At 39.4% G+C, this 14,663-nt stretch overlaps 1 protein-coding gene across 2 annotated transcripts; it reads left to right on the top strand.

The window, feature by feature from the left end:
- The first annotated feature begins 1,014 nt into the window (after nucleotides 1-1,014).
- LOC145770768 (trans-1,2-dihydrobenzene-1,2-diol dehydrogenase-like) lies at nucleotides 1,015-12,967 on the top strand. Of its 2 annotated transcripts, none has more exons than XM_082582485.1 (8): nucleotides 1,015-1,371; nucleotides 5,975-6,086; nucleotides 8,074-8,237; nucleotides 8,738-8,906; nucleotides 9,531-9,613; nucleotides 10,140-10,268; nucleotides 11,062-11,230; nucleotides 12,691-12,967. In XM_082582485.1, exons 1-8 carry the CDS (start codon nucleotides 1,345-1,347, stop codon nucleotides 12,801-12,803), a joined length of 966 nt encoding a protein of 321 aa, XP_082438611.1. In that variant the 5' UTR covers nucleotides 1,015-1,344; the 3' UTR covers nucleotides 12,804-12,967. The 2 variants fall into 2 exon arrangements, with proteins under 2 accessions (XP_082438611.1, XP_082438610.1); XM_082582484.1 differs by lacking the exon at nucleotides 1,015-1,371 and adding an exon at nucleotides 5,275-5,435.
- Nucleotides 12,968-14,663: the final 1,696 nt, after the last annotated feature.

The following is a 14,663-nucleotide window of genomic DNA, read 5'->3' as shown; positions in this document are numbered from 1 at the left end:
CGCGTTTTTGTTTTTTAACAACCTCAACGCTTTTCAAAATCCTTAAATATTTGCTAACCGAACCAGATTTGTCACTGCTTTACCGAGATGAGAAATGCTTACTCAGCACCACGCCACCACACGCGTTCGTTTTTGCTCTACTTTCCAACCATAGAAAAAAGGCGTTCCGCTTGATAAATTCCTCTTGCGCACTTCAACAAACAGCAAGTTCGAAAGCAGACCTGTGAAGTGTTGGTTTTAGGCATTGATATTGATAGTAAATTTGCTTCCCAATGCTATGTGAGTGTGAACTCAGCTGGCGCACGTTGTGCGTTTTACATCGTTTTAAAGTCTGGTGACAATGAAATGAGGGAATGGTTGAGCAGTGAGGTCACGAGTTGTAGGTTAGTTAGCTGAGTTCAGGAAGGTACCAAAGTAAAATTAAGCCAGCAATCACCCTCACGTTATTCCTGATAAATTGGTAGTGGGAATTTTCATTCTTGGACGGACAAAGCTTCTTTTGAGAGCTTAGATCTGGGAGTTTCGTATTTACTTGCACAGGCTTTGAACCACTTGTCCACGGTCACATTGAGCTAGTTTCGTGTAGCAGCCTAACACATCACGCTGAGAGTCACTCAGCCATTTCTTTATGACAAAACAATAAGTCTATAGAACAATAGGGCGGCAGGAGGGTGCGGATGGATGAGCATAATTGTTATATTTTATCTTAAAACTATAAAAAAATTGGCCTTTCAACAACAAAAGTGCCCTTTTTTCATAATCCTGCCCCCCCCCAGTCAAAAACCGTTCCTGAGCCCCTGGTGCTTCCCAACTCTTCAGTTTGTGACCCACTTTAACGGTCTTTTTTATGCATCCTGCACAATGCGATCCAGTATTTTTTTATATCTCCCCCACAATGGCATTTTATGACTAAACAAGTGAAAAACAAATTATAATGAGAAAAAAATGTAGCCTATCCTCATGCAGTTTGTCATTAAATGCAAAAGTTGAGTTTGCATATTGGATATCATCAGATCAATTGAAGGTTTAACTTTAACAGGAAACAAGCTCACACGCAACAAAATATTGCTGTTGTCCTTTTTCAGTCTGTTCATTGCTTTTGATTTACTTACTCACAGCGACAGCCACGAGAGATTTGAAGGCGTGCTCTGATAGTGAAGACTGAAGAGTAGGACTGTAGGAGTCTACTACAAGTCAATAGTTGTAAACTGAGCATATGGCAGTTGAGCAAGTGACAACTGAGCCAGCAACATTTTAGCAAGTGGCAGAAGTTTACAAAGGATGAAACTGAGCAAGTCAAAGCTTGGCGTGTCACACTAGTCAGCAAAATCAGTTTAACAAGCGATGACCAAGCAAGTCCGAACTGAGCAAGTAAATCTCATTTGCTGACTTGGCAGTAGCTGAAATGTACTTGCTGAGTTGTCGCATGCTTAGTGGTCTAACGACCGAAGAAGTAGGCTGTTCCTTGCTTGCGTAGAGCCAAAATAAAGTAAGATCTACTTTTAGACGTAGCCGTAGGAGATGGTGGTGCAGAGAGCGCAGTCTTGAGAGTGCTGTATTCAGAGAGTTTGATGAGTTTATGCGGGAAGTGACACACCCCGGTTTAGCCAGTAGCCCATAATGCAGCTCATAGGACATGAGAGTAACAATTGCACAAATGACATCTTTGCTACTATTTATCCGAATTTAACAAGTTTCAAATCTGCGTAACACCCTACTTAGGCTACACTTTGCAAGACGTAGGGCAGTGCTACTCAAACGCCGGTACGCGTACCGGTGCCTGTACGCGAGCTATTGGCTGCTGGTACGCGGTCAGTTAGGAGAAATTGTAAATTGAGTAATTTGTTTTATGTTGATCAGAACGTCTATATAATAACTCATAGGGAAAGTCTTGCAACCAAGAAATTGTCAACGAAGTTAAATGATGTGCTTTGCGAGGTCGTAAAAATTGTTAATTATATCAAAGGAAGTGCAGTTAATTCAAGACTATTTGCCCTTTTATGCGACGATATGCAAGCAGATCACAGGCAACTATTATTTCATTCTAGTTTGCGTTGGCTGTCGAGGGAAAGTTTTATCACGCGTATATGAGCTACGAAACAAACTGGCAGTATTTTTACGTGACAGAAAGCCAGATTGGGCGAAGCTATTTCTAGATGAACAATGGCTTGCTTTGCTAGTTTACATAACTGACATTTTCGTTATTATGAATGGCCTTAACACTTCAATGCAAGGAAAACATGCTTCACTTTTTGCAACAGCAGATAAAATTGATGCGGCATGCAATGAAAGCTGAAAGCATGGAAGATTCGAGTCTCGAAAAATTGTTACGACATGTTTCCTAAGTTAGCTACTGTTATTGACGATGCTGGAGACAATTTGGACGTAAAATGTGTTCAAGATACTACCACAGAACATTTGTCAAATTTGGTGGAACGTATTCAACATTATTTTCCGGAACAAAAAGATCCACGAAGAGGAAATAAATGGATTCGAAACCCATTTGCACCAACAGTAAACGTAGAAGGGTTAAATATAAGTGTCGATTTAAAAGATAAATTATTGGATCTATCTGCTGATGAAGGTTTGCGAAAATCTTTTGAATCAAACTCCCTTGCAAGCTTCTGGGTCAAAATAAAAGCAGAATATCCGAGACTGTGTACCATGGCTATTAAAACACTGCTTCCATTCCCTTCTACATATCTATGTGAAGCCGGCTTTTCTACCATGAGCTGTTTAAAGGGAAAACACAGAAACGCGTTGGATATCCATGCTCCTCTTCGAGTAGCATTGTCTTCCATCGAACCGCAATTGGATAAGCTGGTTGCAAATGAGCAAGCGCACACCTCGCATCAAAATTCGAAAGACCATTAATAAAAGTGTTTCTTTACTTGTTTTTTTGTGTATTTGTTACAAAAGTAATAATGACTTTGCTCTTGTCTTTTTTTCGCAAATTGACCGGGACGCCAAGGGATGGAAGGTGCTCAGCCGGTACACGGCATAAAAAAGTTTGAGTAGCACTGACGTAGGGGCACTGAAATTGTTAGCACAACAAAATGTGCAATTTTAATTGCTGCATAATTGGTACGTAGATATAATGCAACAATTTCTCGTGTTATAGTAAACTGTAACCTTTCGATATAGCTTGCGACCTAGTGGTTGGGAACTGGGCCTTTGAGAAGAAAATTTGGGTGTAGTTGGCCTACCAACCAATGAGATCATCGAGCCCCGAAAGACACTTTTTAGTAAAAGACAGTACGCCCAAAGAATACGCGACGTTTTTTCAAGCTTTTGGGCCCCTTGTAAAGGTTGTAATCCCCTGAAATCATCCCGGTTCCAAAAATACCCCTTGGACCCCCTTTCAATTCTGCTGGTTGGGAAGCACTGCACTGGATGTCACTGCATGGAGAGCAGTCCATGAAATGCGTGACTCAAGCGCACACCGCGAGATCCGAACCAACGTTGCTTGATCTTGCGGTTTCTTTGTGCACAAAGTCGGGCGCTCGACTGACAACTATTGGGGGAGATTATTCGACCAAACACGTACCTATTGTGGGGATAACTTCTCCAACTTAAACGCCTTGATATAAAGTCATTTGATGATTCACTGTTGGAATCTTTGTTCTCAGATGATTACTTTAAACTTTAAAGGTTTTAAACACTTCAACAAGCGAAAACCTTACTGGTGGTAACCGGACTTGTGTCAGTGATGTATAATAGAGAAATATATCTGTACGGTTCAACAAAGCAAACTCTTTACCAAAGCTTTATGATGATGTATAATAGTAGTTTAAAGTTTGTATCATAGAAAATCTGTGTCATAGGCTAATCATGTTTGACGATTTATTTTAAGATGAAAAGCAGCTTTACAGGATAGCCTGATTAGTCTAAAACTCAACGTTAATGACAACTAACAGTTGAGTAAGACAATGTTTCACAAAATTACATTTATTTTTCTTGTTTTTCGAAAGCCACGTTCTCAAAAGTTTCCACTAAATTTGTTATTGATTTAACGTGTCTAAACATTTATTTAATGTAAAAAGAATATATTTTGCTAATAGAGAAGTTGTTTGAACAAAACGAAAGCACAAAATTGCCTTATTTCCCAAAGTTAAATTTCGCAACGTCTTCCTTTTTCTCAGCCATTTAATATTTTTACAATTAATGGGTGTTGCGGTGTTCAATACGTAAGGGACATCTCTAATTATTAACGCAAAACTCTTTGGTGACTAAGCAGATTTTTACGACCGAATAAACTAACTCTCTAAACATTCTCTAGTTACTGATTAATTCTTATTTTTGGCAATCTGGAAAGTTTCAGGAAAATTCGTTTGTGCAATAGGCCTACAGTATGTATTAGCTTGTGCAGATGAAGATGTTCGGTATGATTTCAACAAAGTAACAACTACTTTTAGATTTTAGAATAAAGTCGCAGTAACTTTTAACTGAAATAAATTGAGGGTTTGTTTTGACATGAAGACGTTGTGAGTCTTGCTGGCTCAATTGGTAGAATAAATCTAAAGAGCTAAACTGAGAAATGTGTAACGTGAAAGTGAAGTGAAGTAGCAACAAACGTTTGTTTTGTTTTATTATCTTTATCCTGCATTGCGGGAAAACGGACTTGAGCGCTATGCATCGGTGTACGCCTTCCGACGTACACCTGACCCACGCTGCAGCCGACTGCAATGTCTGTTTCCGGTTGTCTACTTTACTTATGACTTAAATTTGGTACTACCCATTACTCGAAATCGATCACTGGGTAGAGGCAATTATCGTAAAGTTTCTTGCCCAGAGAAACAACAGCAAGTGCGGGTGGCTGGAGTCGAACATGCAGGCTCTCGACTGCGAGCCCAACGCGCTAACCACTCGGCCACTGCTGCCGAGTGGTTAGCTGTCAATTCAGGAATGAGCAAAATGATAAATGTTATTATTATTGTCGGAAAGCGGCAACAAAATCGAGTAGGCTATTGAGAAGTTTCGAACAACACTCGATATTGCATCGATTCGACACTGTTCAAACGCATGCACCATGCAGCTGTGCCATTGGCAGGATACTTTTCCAGACAGCCACTTTATCTGGTCCAGGGTTTCACCAGATCGTGTACTAATCTGACCAGATCTGAGCAAAAAAAATGGTTGGCTAGGTATTGCTTGGTAAGCCTGGAGGTGAACAGTTCCTTCCCTTCCACTTAATTTAAATTCATCTTTTTCAACCATCATGGCGTAAGCTTGCCTATGGCTAGGCTACGACAAAATGTTATTATTAGTTTTACATCATATAATTTTACATTTCAGTTGTTTAGTCATTAGCTTATCGATCAGTTCTATTGTCAAAAATGAAAGGTGAATTGCTTAGATGGGGTATTTGTTGTGCTGGTAAAATCTCCAATGACTTCGTTGTGTCTCTAAATGCTTTGCCGAAAACTGAACACAAAGTAAGAAAAAAATGTAACAATTGATTGCTATGGTTTTAAGGTTGCTGTTGTGGCTTGTGGTATAAACTACACCTACACTACACTTGTGGGATGAACTGATTTTATTTTTTAGAGCGTCATTTTTACCAGAAAAGTCGCTACCGTACGGCGGGTTTTAAAGTGGCAATAGCTTTCAAAACAGTTTGATAGCCTACTATTTTTGGGAGCGTTTTTTTTAAGACTCATCATAACAACGTAGCCTACTAACAAAAATTAGAAAATGTTTACTAAAACAGAAGATATGCCTATACACACAGCATGAGCATTCCTCCAGAAATCTAAAAATGAGTCTATTTCCATCCAATAAGTAGATTGTTGGCTCTACAATCAAGTGATGAAAGCCATTGTACGGCACTCGAACGACACCGCTAAGAGCATGCGGCTGGTATAAGACGCTTAAATGGGTGCATGAAGGTGAACTTCCAACAGATTCTAGAATCTAGATCGTTAACTTTTAAGTCGCCTACATACTGCTTTAACCAATAACAACCAACTTTCAGATTATTGCGGTCGCCGCTCGTAACATCGAGAATGCGAAATCTTTTGCAGCAAAGCATTCCATACCAAAATCTTCCTCTGCTTATAAGGACTTAGCTACTGATCCTGATATCGGTAAGAACTTTTGCAGCTAACGTTGCTATTTAAAAGTGCATGCCTTGGTTAAGTAGGTTATATTAGGCTACAAAATACACGAAGAAGTTTATTATACAGTATCACTAGTAACTTTTTTGACCAGGGGTTTTTGACAAAAGAAAACACTCGCTCCTAGAAAACGAAACGCAAAGCCTGGCCTGCTTGTAGCCCACTTGGAGTCTACGTTATGGTATTTTCGTCACAACTGTTGCCAGAAGTTCCGCATTAACTGACTTTGTTTTTCTCTTTTGGAAAGGATACCGTACATGTTTTTTAAATTGTAATGGAAAGTGACGTTACAAATCTTCTTTGTGTGAACCTTCTTCGCCACTCCAGGGGTCGAAAGGCTCTGCCTTTTACCACTCTTGCGCAGTGACGGCGACTCGGTCTAGAATCTAGATGTTCGGGCAGGTATTTGGCAGCCACTAAATTGATTCGTCATCCAGTTCACGCAGACCACGCACACCATTTGGTGCATGATAAATGGCGCAATTGCAGATGGTGTGGTCAGCGGTTTGTTCCTTTTTGCCACACTTACAGATCGCGGATGGAGCCATCCCCCATTTGTGCATGTTACAGCAGAATAGTCCGACGCCAGTGCGCACGCGATTGAGCCGCACTCAGGCCTTCCTTGGCAAATGCATTCCGGTTGGGTGGGGGCCGACGTTGGATGAAACTTTGGAGTCTTGAAGAGTTTTTCTTTCACTCCGAGCTTCATTGGTGGTCCGTCCAGGTAGCCTCACTGATGGATTGGTTTTCAGCGGTTTTCACCAAGAGTTGTGCGGCCCGTACAAATGGGTGTCTCTATTTCAGTCGCCGTAGTTGCTGGCTTACAGACCCATAGAAACTTGTGGAACAAGTGGTTGGGGTTCATAGCACGGGGAGAAAGAGACAGGAAAGAGGCTTCTTCGCGACGAAGCTCAGCTGATTGGATGCCTGCAAAAAACAGGGAGATTGTCCGATGGTGTAGGACTGTAGGTCGAAGGAATCCAGTTACGATACGTTACAAATTATCATGCAAAATTGTAGGCTATGTTTCACTTGCATAATCTAGCCCAGTGATTCTCAAACAGTGTGCCGCGGCACACTAGTATGCCGCCACAGATTCTCAAGTGTGCCGCGAATCTTTTTGAAATTTTGGAAAAGAACTGTATAAATATTTAAAATAAGCCATTCAGACAAGCATGCTACTTAAAAGCGCTTTAACTCCTTCAATAGATGATAAATAAGCACATGTGACAATGAAACCAATTATGGCATTGCCGATACAGCAGGGTAATTGCCACGTCACTATTGGGCTGCTTTGTTAGCTATTGCTAACATTACTTCCCACCATTTGGAAGCAATGAATCAAGCAATCTTTCTGCAGAAGAAGAACAGCTCATTAATTTACGAAACGACCCATTTTTTCAAACGCTGTTTCCACAAAAAAACTTGGATGCGTTTTGGCTGTCTGCTTCCAAATTCTATTTCATGATCCGTTCAAAAGCAATCAAAATTATATTGCCATTTGCATCTATGTGAACATGGCTTTTCTGTTTTGACTGAAATTAAAAGTTGTAAACGAGAGAGACTGCTTGAAATTGACGATGAAATTCGGGTATTGTGTTTGTCAACAATGCAACCTCGTTTCAGTCGAAGCTTATATTGATATAAACAAGCACATCCATCGCATTGAAACGTGAAAATATTTTTTTTAAAGCAACTTTTCTTCTTTTGTAAGTGTGCCGCGTGCGTTTTATATTTTTTCTAATGTGCCACAAGCTGAAAAAGTTTGAGAAGCACTGACTAGCCTGAGTATTGCGTCCTGCACAATGTTATAAAAAAGGTTATAATATATTCACTACATAGGCCTAACTGTTTTTGTAGGCTTAGACTACCAGTGAAGATATCAATCTACTTGTAGTGGGAAAAAATAGGAACTCTTCGGTAGTCGACCTCAAATCTACCTTCCGTGTATTTTTAGACGTTGTGTATGTTGGTGCAATACATACGGGACACTTCGAGCTGAGTAAGATGATGCTTGAAGCAGGGAAGCATGTGCTTTGTGAGAAACCGCTTTGTGCGACTCTTGCTGACACCAAAGCTCTATTTGCTATTGCAAAAGCACAAAAGCGTTTTCTCATGGAGGTAAGAAAACAAATGAAAGTTTTTGTTGCTCTCCAATCAGTTGATTAATTTTCTTATCGATATTCACCAAATTATTTATAATTTTGGGTGAAAATTAGGTCATAATAAGATCGTTAATTTAATTTTGTGAGGTTTCAAAAGTCCAAAACTTTAAATAGTTTACCACACTTTTTTCGGGACCAACACTTTTTTCGGTTTTAAAAATTATTTCGTTTCGCTTTTCGACACCGATTTCTTCGTCTATGTTTCATTACATGAAGGTCTATTGCAGTAGAGCGACTCATTTGATTGAGGAAGGATCTCCAGAACCACAACTCTTTTTTGGCATGAAAATTTAACGTTAGGCAATTTTCGATCGAAAAAATCGAACTTTTATCTATTAACTGGGACTGTGGGGCACGTGCCCCTTGTCCTTACAGAACTTAGACGCCACGCTACTTGTTTCTTATCCACACTGTGCTCGCGAAGAAATAGATTGCCCAAGACTTTCTTTTGTACAGGGTTTATGGAGCCGTTTCTTCCCCGCATATAAAAAGCTGAAAGACTTGTTGAAATCTGGTGTTATTGGAGAAGTCACTAATGTTCAAGCGCAGTTCGGTGAATACAGCACTGTTCTTCCCCCACGAGTTCGTGAGAAAGATCAAGCTGGAGGAGCTGTACTTGATAGAGGTAGGTTTTTGTCCATTGTTTCCATGCTGTAGTCCCAGCTATCCAGCTTTTGTTGCTGCTGTCTGCTGGAATTCTTTGCTAATTTGCAAAGTCTATGCACATTACATACGTAAACTGAGATCACGTTTAAAAGAGTTAGGTTTTTCAACAAGTTTCTTCAGACGACTAAGAAACGCTTATCGAGTTGTTTAACTGCCTATTGTTATTTGCTTGCACACTGGGCTGCACAACTCTGTGGCGTGAAAAAGCGTGTACAAAGATTGCTTTTCTTGCCCTTTCTTTCACAGCAAAACTTAATTCACCATCAAGTTTTGATACTACAATAACCTACATAATGTGCATCTTGTTATTGTTTGTCGTATCCAGGCTTACACCCGGTGGTTGAAGATTTAGATTAAGTGGACGGGAAGGCAAGGAAGCCAATCTTCGTGTCCACCTTCAGGCATGCCTTCAAGTGTTCTGCCACAGACACAGCCGCATGCTCTTGAGTGGTGTCGAACCGGCGCCCTTTCGATTGCCGTTCCAGTGTTCTCACCACTCGGCTATGCAGCCTACATCTTGCTATTGTCTATAACTGACTCGTGTTAAAGTTATTCATTAGTCGTTTACTTGTTTGTTTTTTAGGTGTCTATCCCATTCAATTTGCTCAATTTGTGTTTGACGAAGCACCATTGGAAGTGAAGGCTTCAGGCACATTGCTGAAAGAGGTGGGCTTACCTAGATAAAAAGGGTCATTTGATGGCCATTAGTAGCCTATGCAGTCTAACAATAAGAAAAGTAGACCTAGTTTGTAATTTCCATTATGGTGCTCATTTTAGTTTTTTTTTTCATAAATACTATCACGAATTATCTTGTAAGCGAAAATGCGTTTTTATGGCTTAAATAGATTTACACACTGCACACGTTGACAGATTTGTATTTCTGTGTTAGTGCAGAACCACGACACGTTTGTAAGGCGTAGCCTAGCCTACATTAAAGATGAGATTAGTAGCGGTCTAGAAAATGGATAAAATATAAACCTAAGTTGCCTGATGAGCATTGCAAGTAAGGATACGACAAACCAAAGTCGGTCTGATGTGGTTAAGTTTTATCTTTTGAGGTGCGCCGGTTTCCCCAGAAAATTTTGACAATTTTATTTTGTTACAAAAAACTGCATATATGTCGTTACAAAGTGCATCCCGTGCAATATGCGTTCTACATACCATCTTACATAATGTTTCTTTTGCTTCTCAGACCGGCGTTGATACGCAATGTCACACCTTTCTTCGATACTCCAACGATCGAACAGCTGTTTGTACCACCTCTATTTTGGCTAACATGGCCAACGAAGGTTTGGTTTCAGGAACCAAAGGCACTATCAGGGTAAGTTTATTCCTTGTTTAACATTTAACAACTTTGTAAGTCTGGTTCATTGCTACCAGTACAGTGTAATAACGAATATTAGAAAATATAATGTGCAATTTGTGGTCTTGTATGAAACTTTTGCTCTCAGCATGTCTTGTTTACAAAGTCAGCCGTTATTGATTGGCCCTGTATCTCTTTTGAATGCGATCACATCTGATTATGGTACAATAGTTAACCACATTTATTACTTTAACTACAGCAAAACTAACTATAGCAGTACGCCTAGGCTATACTGTATATGCTTCTAAAGAACGAAATATTTCGTCCGTAGGTTGATAAGTGCTGTAAGTTTGGCTGCATTTAAGCATTTTGACGTCAATAAGACTTTACGGTCGAGAGCACTGTCAAGAGAATTTGTTAACTTTGCCAAACGGAGAAGCTTTCTTCTGAAGCAAAGGTTCTTAACTTAACCTTTTGCAGTCATAAACTTTTTTCTAAGATATTAGTCTGTAAAGCCTGCTGTACAGTGTACACCCCTGAACTTAAAAATTTAACACTGATTAAAAAAGTCAGCACACTTCAAACGTTTGAAGCAGATTTGAAGTTAAAAAAGCGGAGTGTGTAGGCTAGGCTACCTACAAACTTTGACGTTTTTTTAGTTTCATTACTTAAATATGAACACTTTTTCTACACTCAACAATTTATTCAATATCCTCTAAGTTATAAAAACTTTACCGATACCCAAAACGTCCGTGGACCCCAGGATTGGAATTTGGAACCACTAGGTTGAAAAAGTTTTTTTTTTTTCAAGGTTTGCTTTCCTCTGTGGTGCCCAACCAAGCTGGAGGTGTGTATTGATTATGGTAAAACAGAAACTTATGACTTTGATTTACCTTCTGTACCCAAAGACAAGTTTGTCTTTCGAAACAGTGTGGGTTTCATGTACGAAGCAACGGAAGTAAGAGATTGCATCTTGAAAGGTAAATATATTTTAAATGAAAGCCAAAACCGGTCTGCTTATACTTTAACGATACCGTATCCTACTTGAGTGATTTTTGCTTTATCAAAGATATATAATATCTGTGAGTTTTGTGGAATTCATTACAAGGGAATGGTAACTTTTTAGTGTCACAACGCGCTAGCACTTGACACTACACGAGGTTGCTGTAAGCTACCTACCTTCTTCAGCAATACCAGCAACTTCCCTGGAAGCACAGTATGTACATTGTACATATCAGAACTGCAAGCTCTCTCTTTTTGCCAGAAGCGAGTTTAAACTACGAAATCGATTCTGTGCGTGTTTAATAATTCAGTTATTTTGAAAATCAAACTGTAAATCTAATTGAACAAAAAGAAGGCTAGCGTATAATCTGTTATTCAATTCTTCTATATTTTTTAGATTTACATTGAAAAAAAGCTGAGAGTAACTAACTACACTAAATGGCATATTCAACTTAATTAGAGCTTTTGCTATACAAGTAAAGTGTGGCTTCATCAGCAAATAACCTTACTGAAACAGAAATATAGACTAATTTCTATTTAAACAATATTGTTTACTGATAAAGTCACACTTGTGTGGCGAAACCTCTAATAAATTTGAATTTGCCAATTTAGTGTGGCATTCTCCATTTTTTTTTTAATTATTTCATCACACTACACATCTGTTTGAGTCATTGGTGAAGTTAAAAGAATATTTTAACAAACAGTTTGGTGACGAAGTTTTATTTTGGATATTTCCATTTTTACTTTACATGTTTTTTATTCCGATTGTGCTTTAAGTGCTTCTTGGCCTACCAACTAACAAACCACGTCTTTATTTTTTATGGTCACAACGGTAAACCATAATCTCTTCGTGGGAAAATTGTAACATGAGATCCCGGATCCGTTCGTCTGTATGTAATGACCGAAAAGAAACACTCTTCTGAAACGTCTATTTAAGAATTGTAGGCTATTTCTGTAAAAAATAGCCCACTGGCCGTCGAAACTGGAGTGCAACGCGATGCACCACTAAACTTGTCACTACAAAACAAATTACTTGGATAAAGACGGAAATTCGTCCAGCTGGCAAGCACTAAGCAAACAGTTAAATATTCGACCAACTCTCAAGTAACAGTTTTAAGAATGACGAGAATAAATTGCGATATTTCAAACGCACGTAGGCAGTTACTGTGACGTAATAATGATAAGCAATGATAAGCTATTCAAGCAGCTGTTCAAGTTTGGCTCACACCTGTTCAAGCCTGGCTCACACCTGCTCAAGTTTGGCTTACACCTGTTCAAGTAATTAAAGATTTAACGATGATGTAATCTTTGCTATTTTCTAGCAACAGTCCATGACGTAAGACGTCAGGTTTAGTAGACAACGGCTCTATGTGACGTTTGATATGAAAATTGTCCGTAACACCGAGATAAATCGGAAAATTTATTTTTGTTTGTTCAGGTCTAACTGAGTGTCCGAGTGCAACCCCTGAAATGAGTATTCAAATCGCCGACATAATCAGCAGGTCTCGACGACAAATCGGCTACACCTTCGAAAATGACAAAGATGCATGATATGTTACAACTGAACAAATCTTCAATTTCAGCTGTAATTTGTGCAAATATGGAGAGAAAAAAGTTCTGCTGCAAAGCAGAGCATGCTGTTTGTTTACGTAATTTCATATTATTATATTATGTAGTTCTTTTAATTAAACCCCAACTGCTTTTTCTATAAACTTTATCATACAAAGTTATTCAAAATAAAAAAATCTTGCGAAGCAATCACTATAGCTCCAGAAAATTAGATCCGACATCAACAAAATATCACATCATTTAATAAACAGAACCTGAAAGCATACAAGAATTACAGTCGAAAAACATTAAAAAGAACTGGCACACACTTTTACTTCTCGTGCATTATAAAATAAAGGTTTCAATGAGAGACTTACGCTTGCCAGACTTTGCTAATTTGACTTTACTTTAGCAAAATGTCGTCCTTATATGGACGAGCCCCGTTAGCACAGTGGTTACGCGCCTGGCTCAAGATCACGCTGCGTAAGTTCGACTCTCGGGGTTTGCGCTTGAGCAAAGCACGTCAAGGACTGCTCTCCATTCAGCGGCACCTAGTGAATGGAATAATTCCCTGGCAACAACACTATTCCCTGGCAACAACACTTTCTGGAGCTATAACAATCGGAAAACTTCACTCTGCCAATCTCGGTAACCGGCCCTGCGTCGAAAGCCTCTACACCAGGGTTACTCAACTACACGTTAACAAAGGTCCAGTTTGACAAATTGAATACTTTTAGCGGTCCGGTGAATAAGTTTATAAGTTATTTCACACGCACACACACAAGTTAAACTATCTGTACCAATCCACTTTCTTAGGTAATAAAGTGTAACTCGGCTTGGATTTCTGAGAAAGTGTTGGGGAGTCTGGGGGTCGAAGCCCACCAGCCATTTGATTTCTGAGAAAGTGTTGGGGACTCTGGGGGTCGAAGCCCACCAGCCACTAAGATAATCAAAGTAAAAATTGCTTCCTCCAAGTATAAATCTGTTTAAAAAAGCCCTGAAACGTGGAAATGAGGTTATTTTCCCAAAAGCTCAAGGTCCACCATCAACACCCAGAAGGTCCGGATTCGGACCACGGTCCGCCAGCTGAGTAGCCCTGCTCTACAAGTATGCGAAACTACCAGGAATAACCAATCAAGGCTTTGCCAGTCCGAGGATAAAGATTTAAAACCAACCAACTTCCACTAAACTCACTAATTCCTTTTTTAGATATTCCTCAAATAAGAGTTGAAAATAAAATTTCATTGTCTCAGATTTAGAAAGCACATAAGCTTACTTTTTGTCACTAATGCTAAAAAGTAATAAAGATTTTTTAATAATTTTTTATTTTCCTGCGGCGCACCGCTTAACAAACGCTGGGCCCTACTCTATCACATAAACGTCTGTTCCAATCAAGGTTGCGGAGTCGAACCAAAAAACACCTTGCTCAACAACCGTTTAAGGAGCGGCTCAGAAAATGCAAATCTTTCCAGTTTCGGCGGCATAAAAATATAAGTTCTAACGCCAAAATAAAAGTAATTGATTTGTAGCGGCTGGGGGAATTATCTGACTCTTGCGAGACTGCAGCGACGGCCCTGACCACTACTCGTAGGCCGAGAGATATATGGCGGCGTCTCCGGGAAAGTATTTTCTTCGCTGGAAACGAGCAGGGTAAACTAACTTGCTCAGTTGATGATAAACACAAGAGATTTCTGTACATGAAAAGAACTTGTTGAAATGATGATGAAATTAAAATACGACACAGACAACAAGGAGCTTAACAAATTACTTGGAACTGAACTGGATACAAAAGGTGATTTTCAAACACAACATAACAATACGAGATACACGTCTAGTCGTCTACTTTGTAGCTGGCTTCCAACT

This window comes from Aplidium turbinatum, chromosome 5 (assembly GCF_918807975.1).
Source record: "Aplidium turbinatum chromosome 5, kaAplTurb1.1, whole genome shotgun sequence".
Lineage (NCBI taxonomy): Eukaryota > Metazoa > Chordata > Ascidiacea > Aplousobranchia > Polyclinidae > Aplidium > Aplidium turbinatum.
Note: the sequence above shows the minus strand (reverse complement) of the source record. Positions and strands in the feature narration are given on the sequence as shown.

What these genes read in the sequence shown, in the direction of transcription:
- LOC145770768 (XM_082582484.1), top strand. Translation starts at nt 5,337, where the DNA reads ATGAAAGGTGAATTGCTTAGATGGGGTATTTGTTGTGCTGGTAAAATC. An exon ending in TGCCGAAAACTGAACACAAA is followed by an intron (nt 5,436 to 5,974) that starts GTAAGAAAAAAA and finishes ACCAACTTTCAG; the next exon opens with ATTATTGCGGTCGCCGCTCG. An exon ending in AAGAGATTGCATCTTGAAAG is followed by an intron (nt 11,231 to 12,690) that starts GTAAATATATTT and finishes TTGTTTGTTCAG; the next exon opens with GTCTAACTGAGTGTCCGAGT.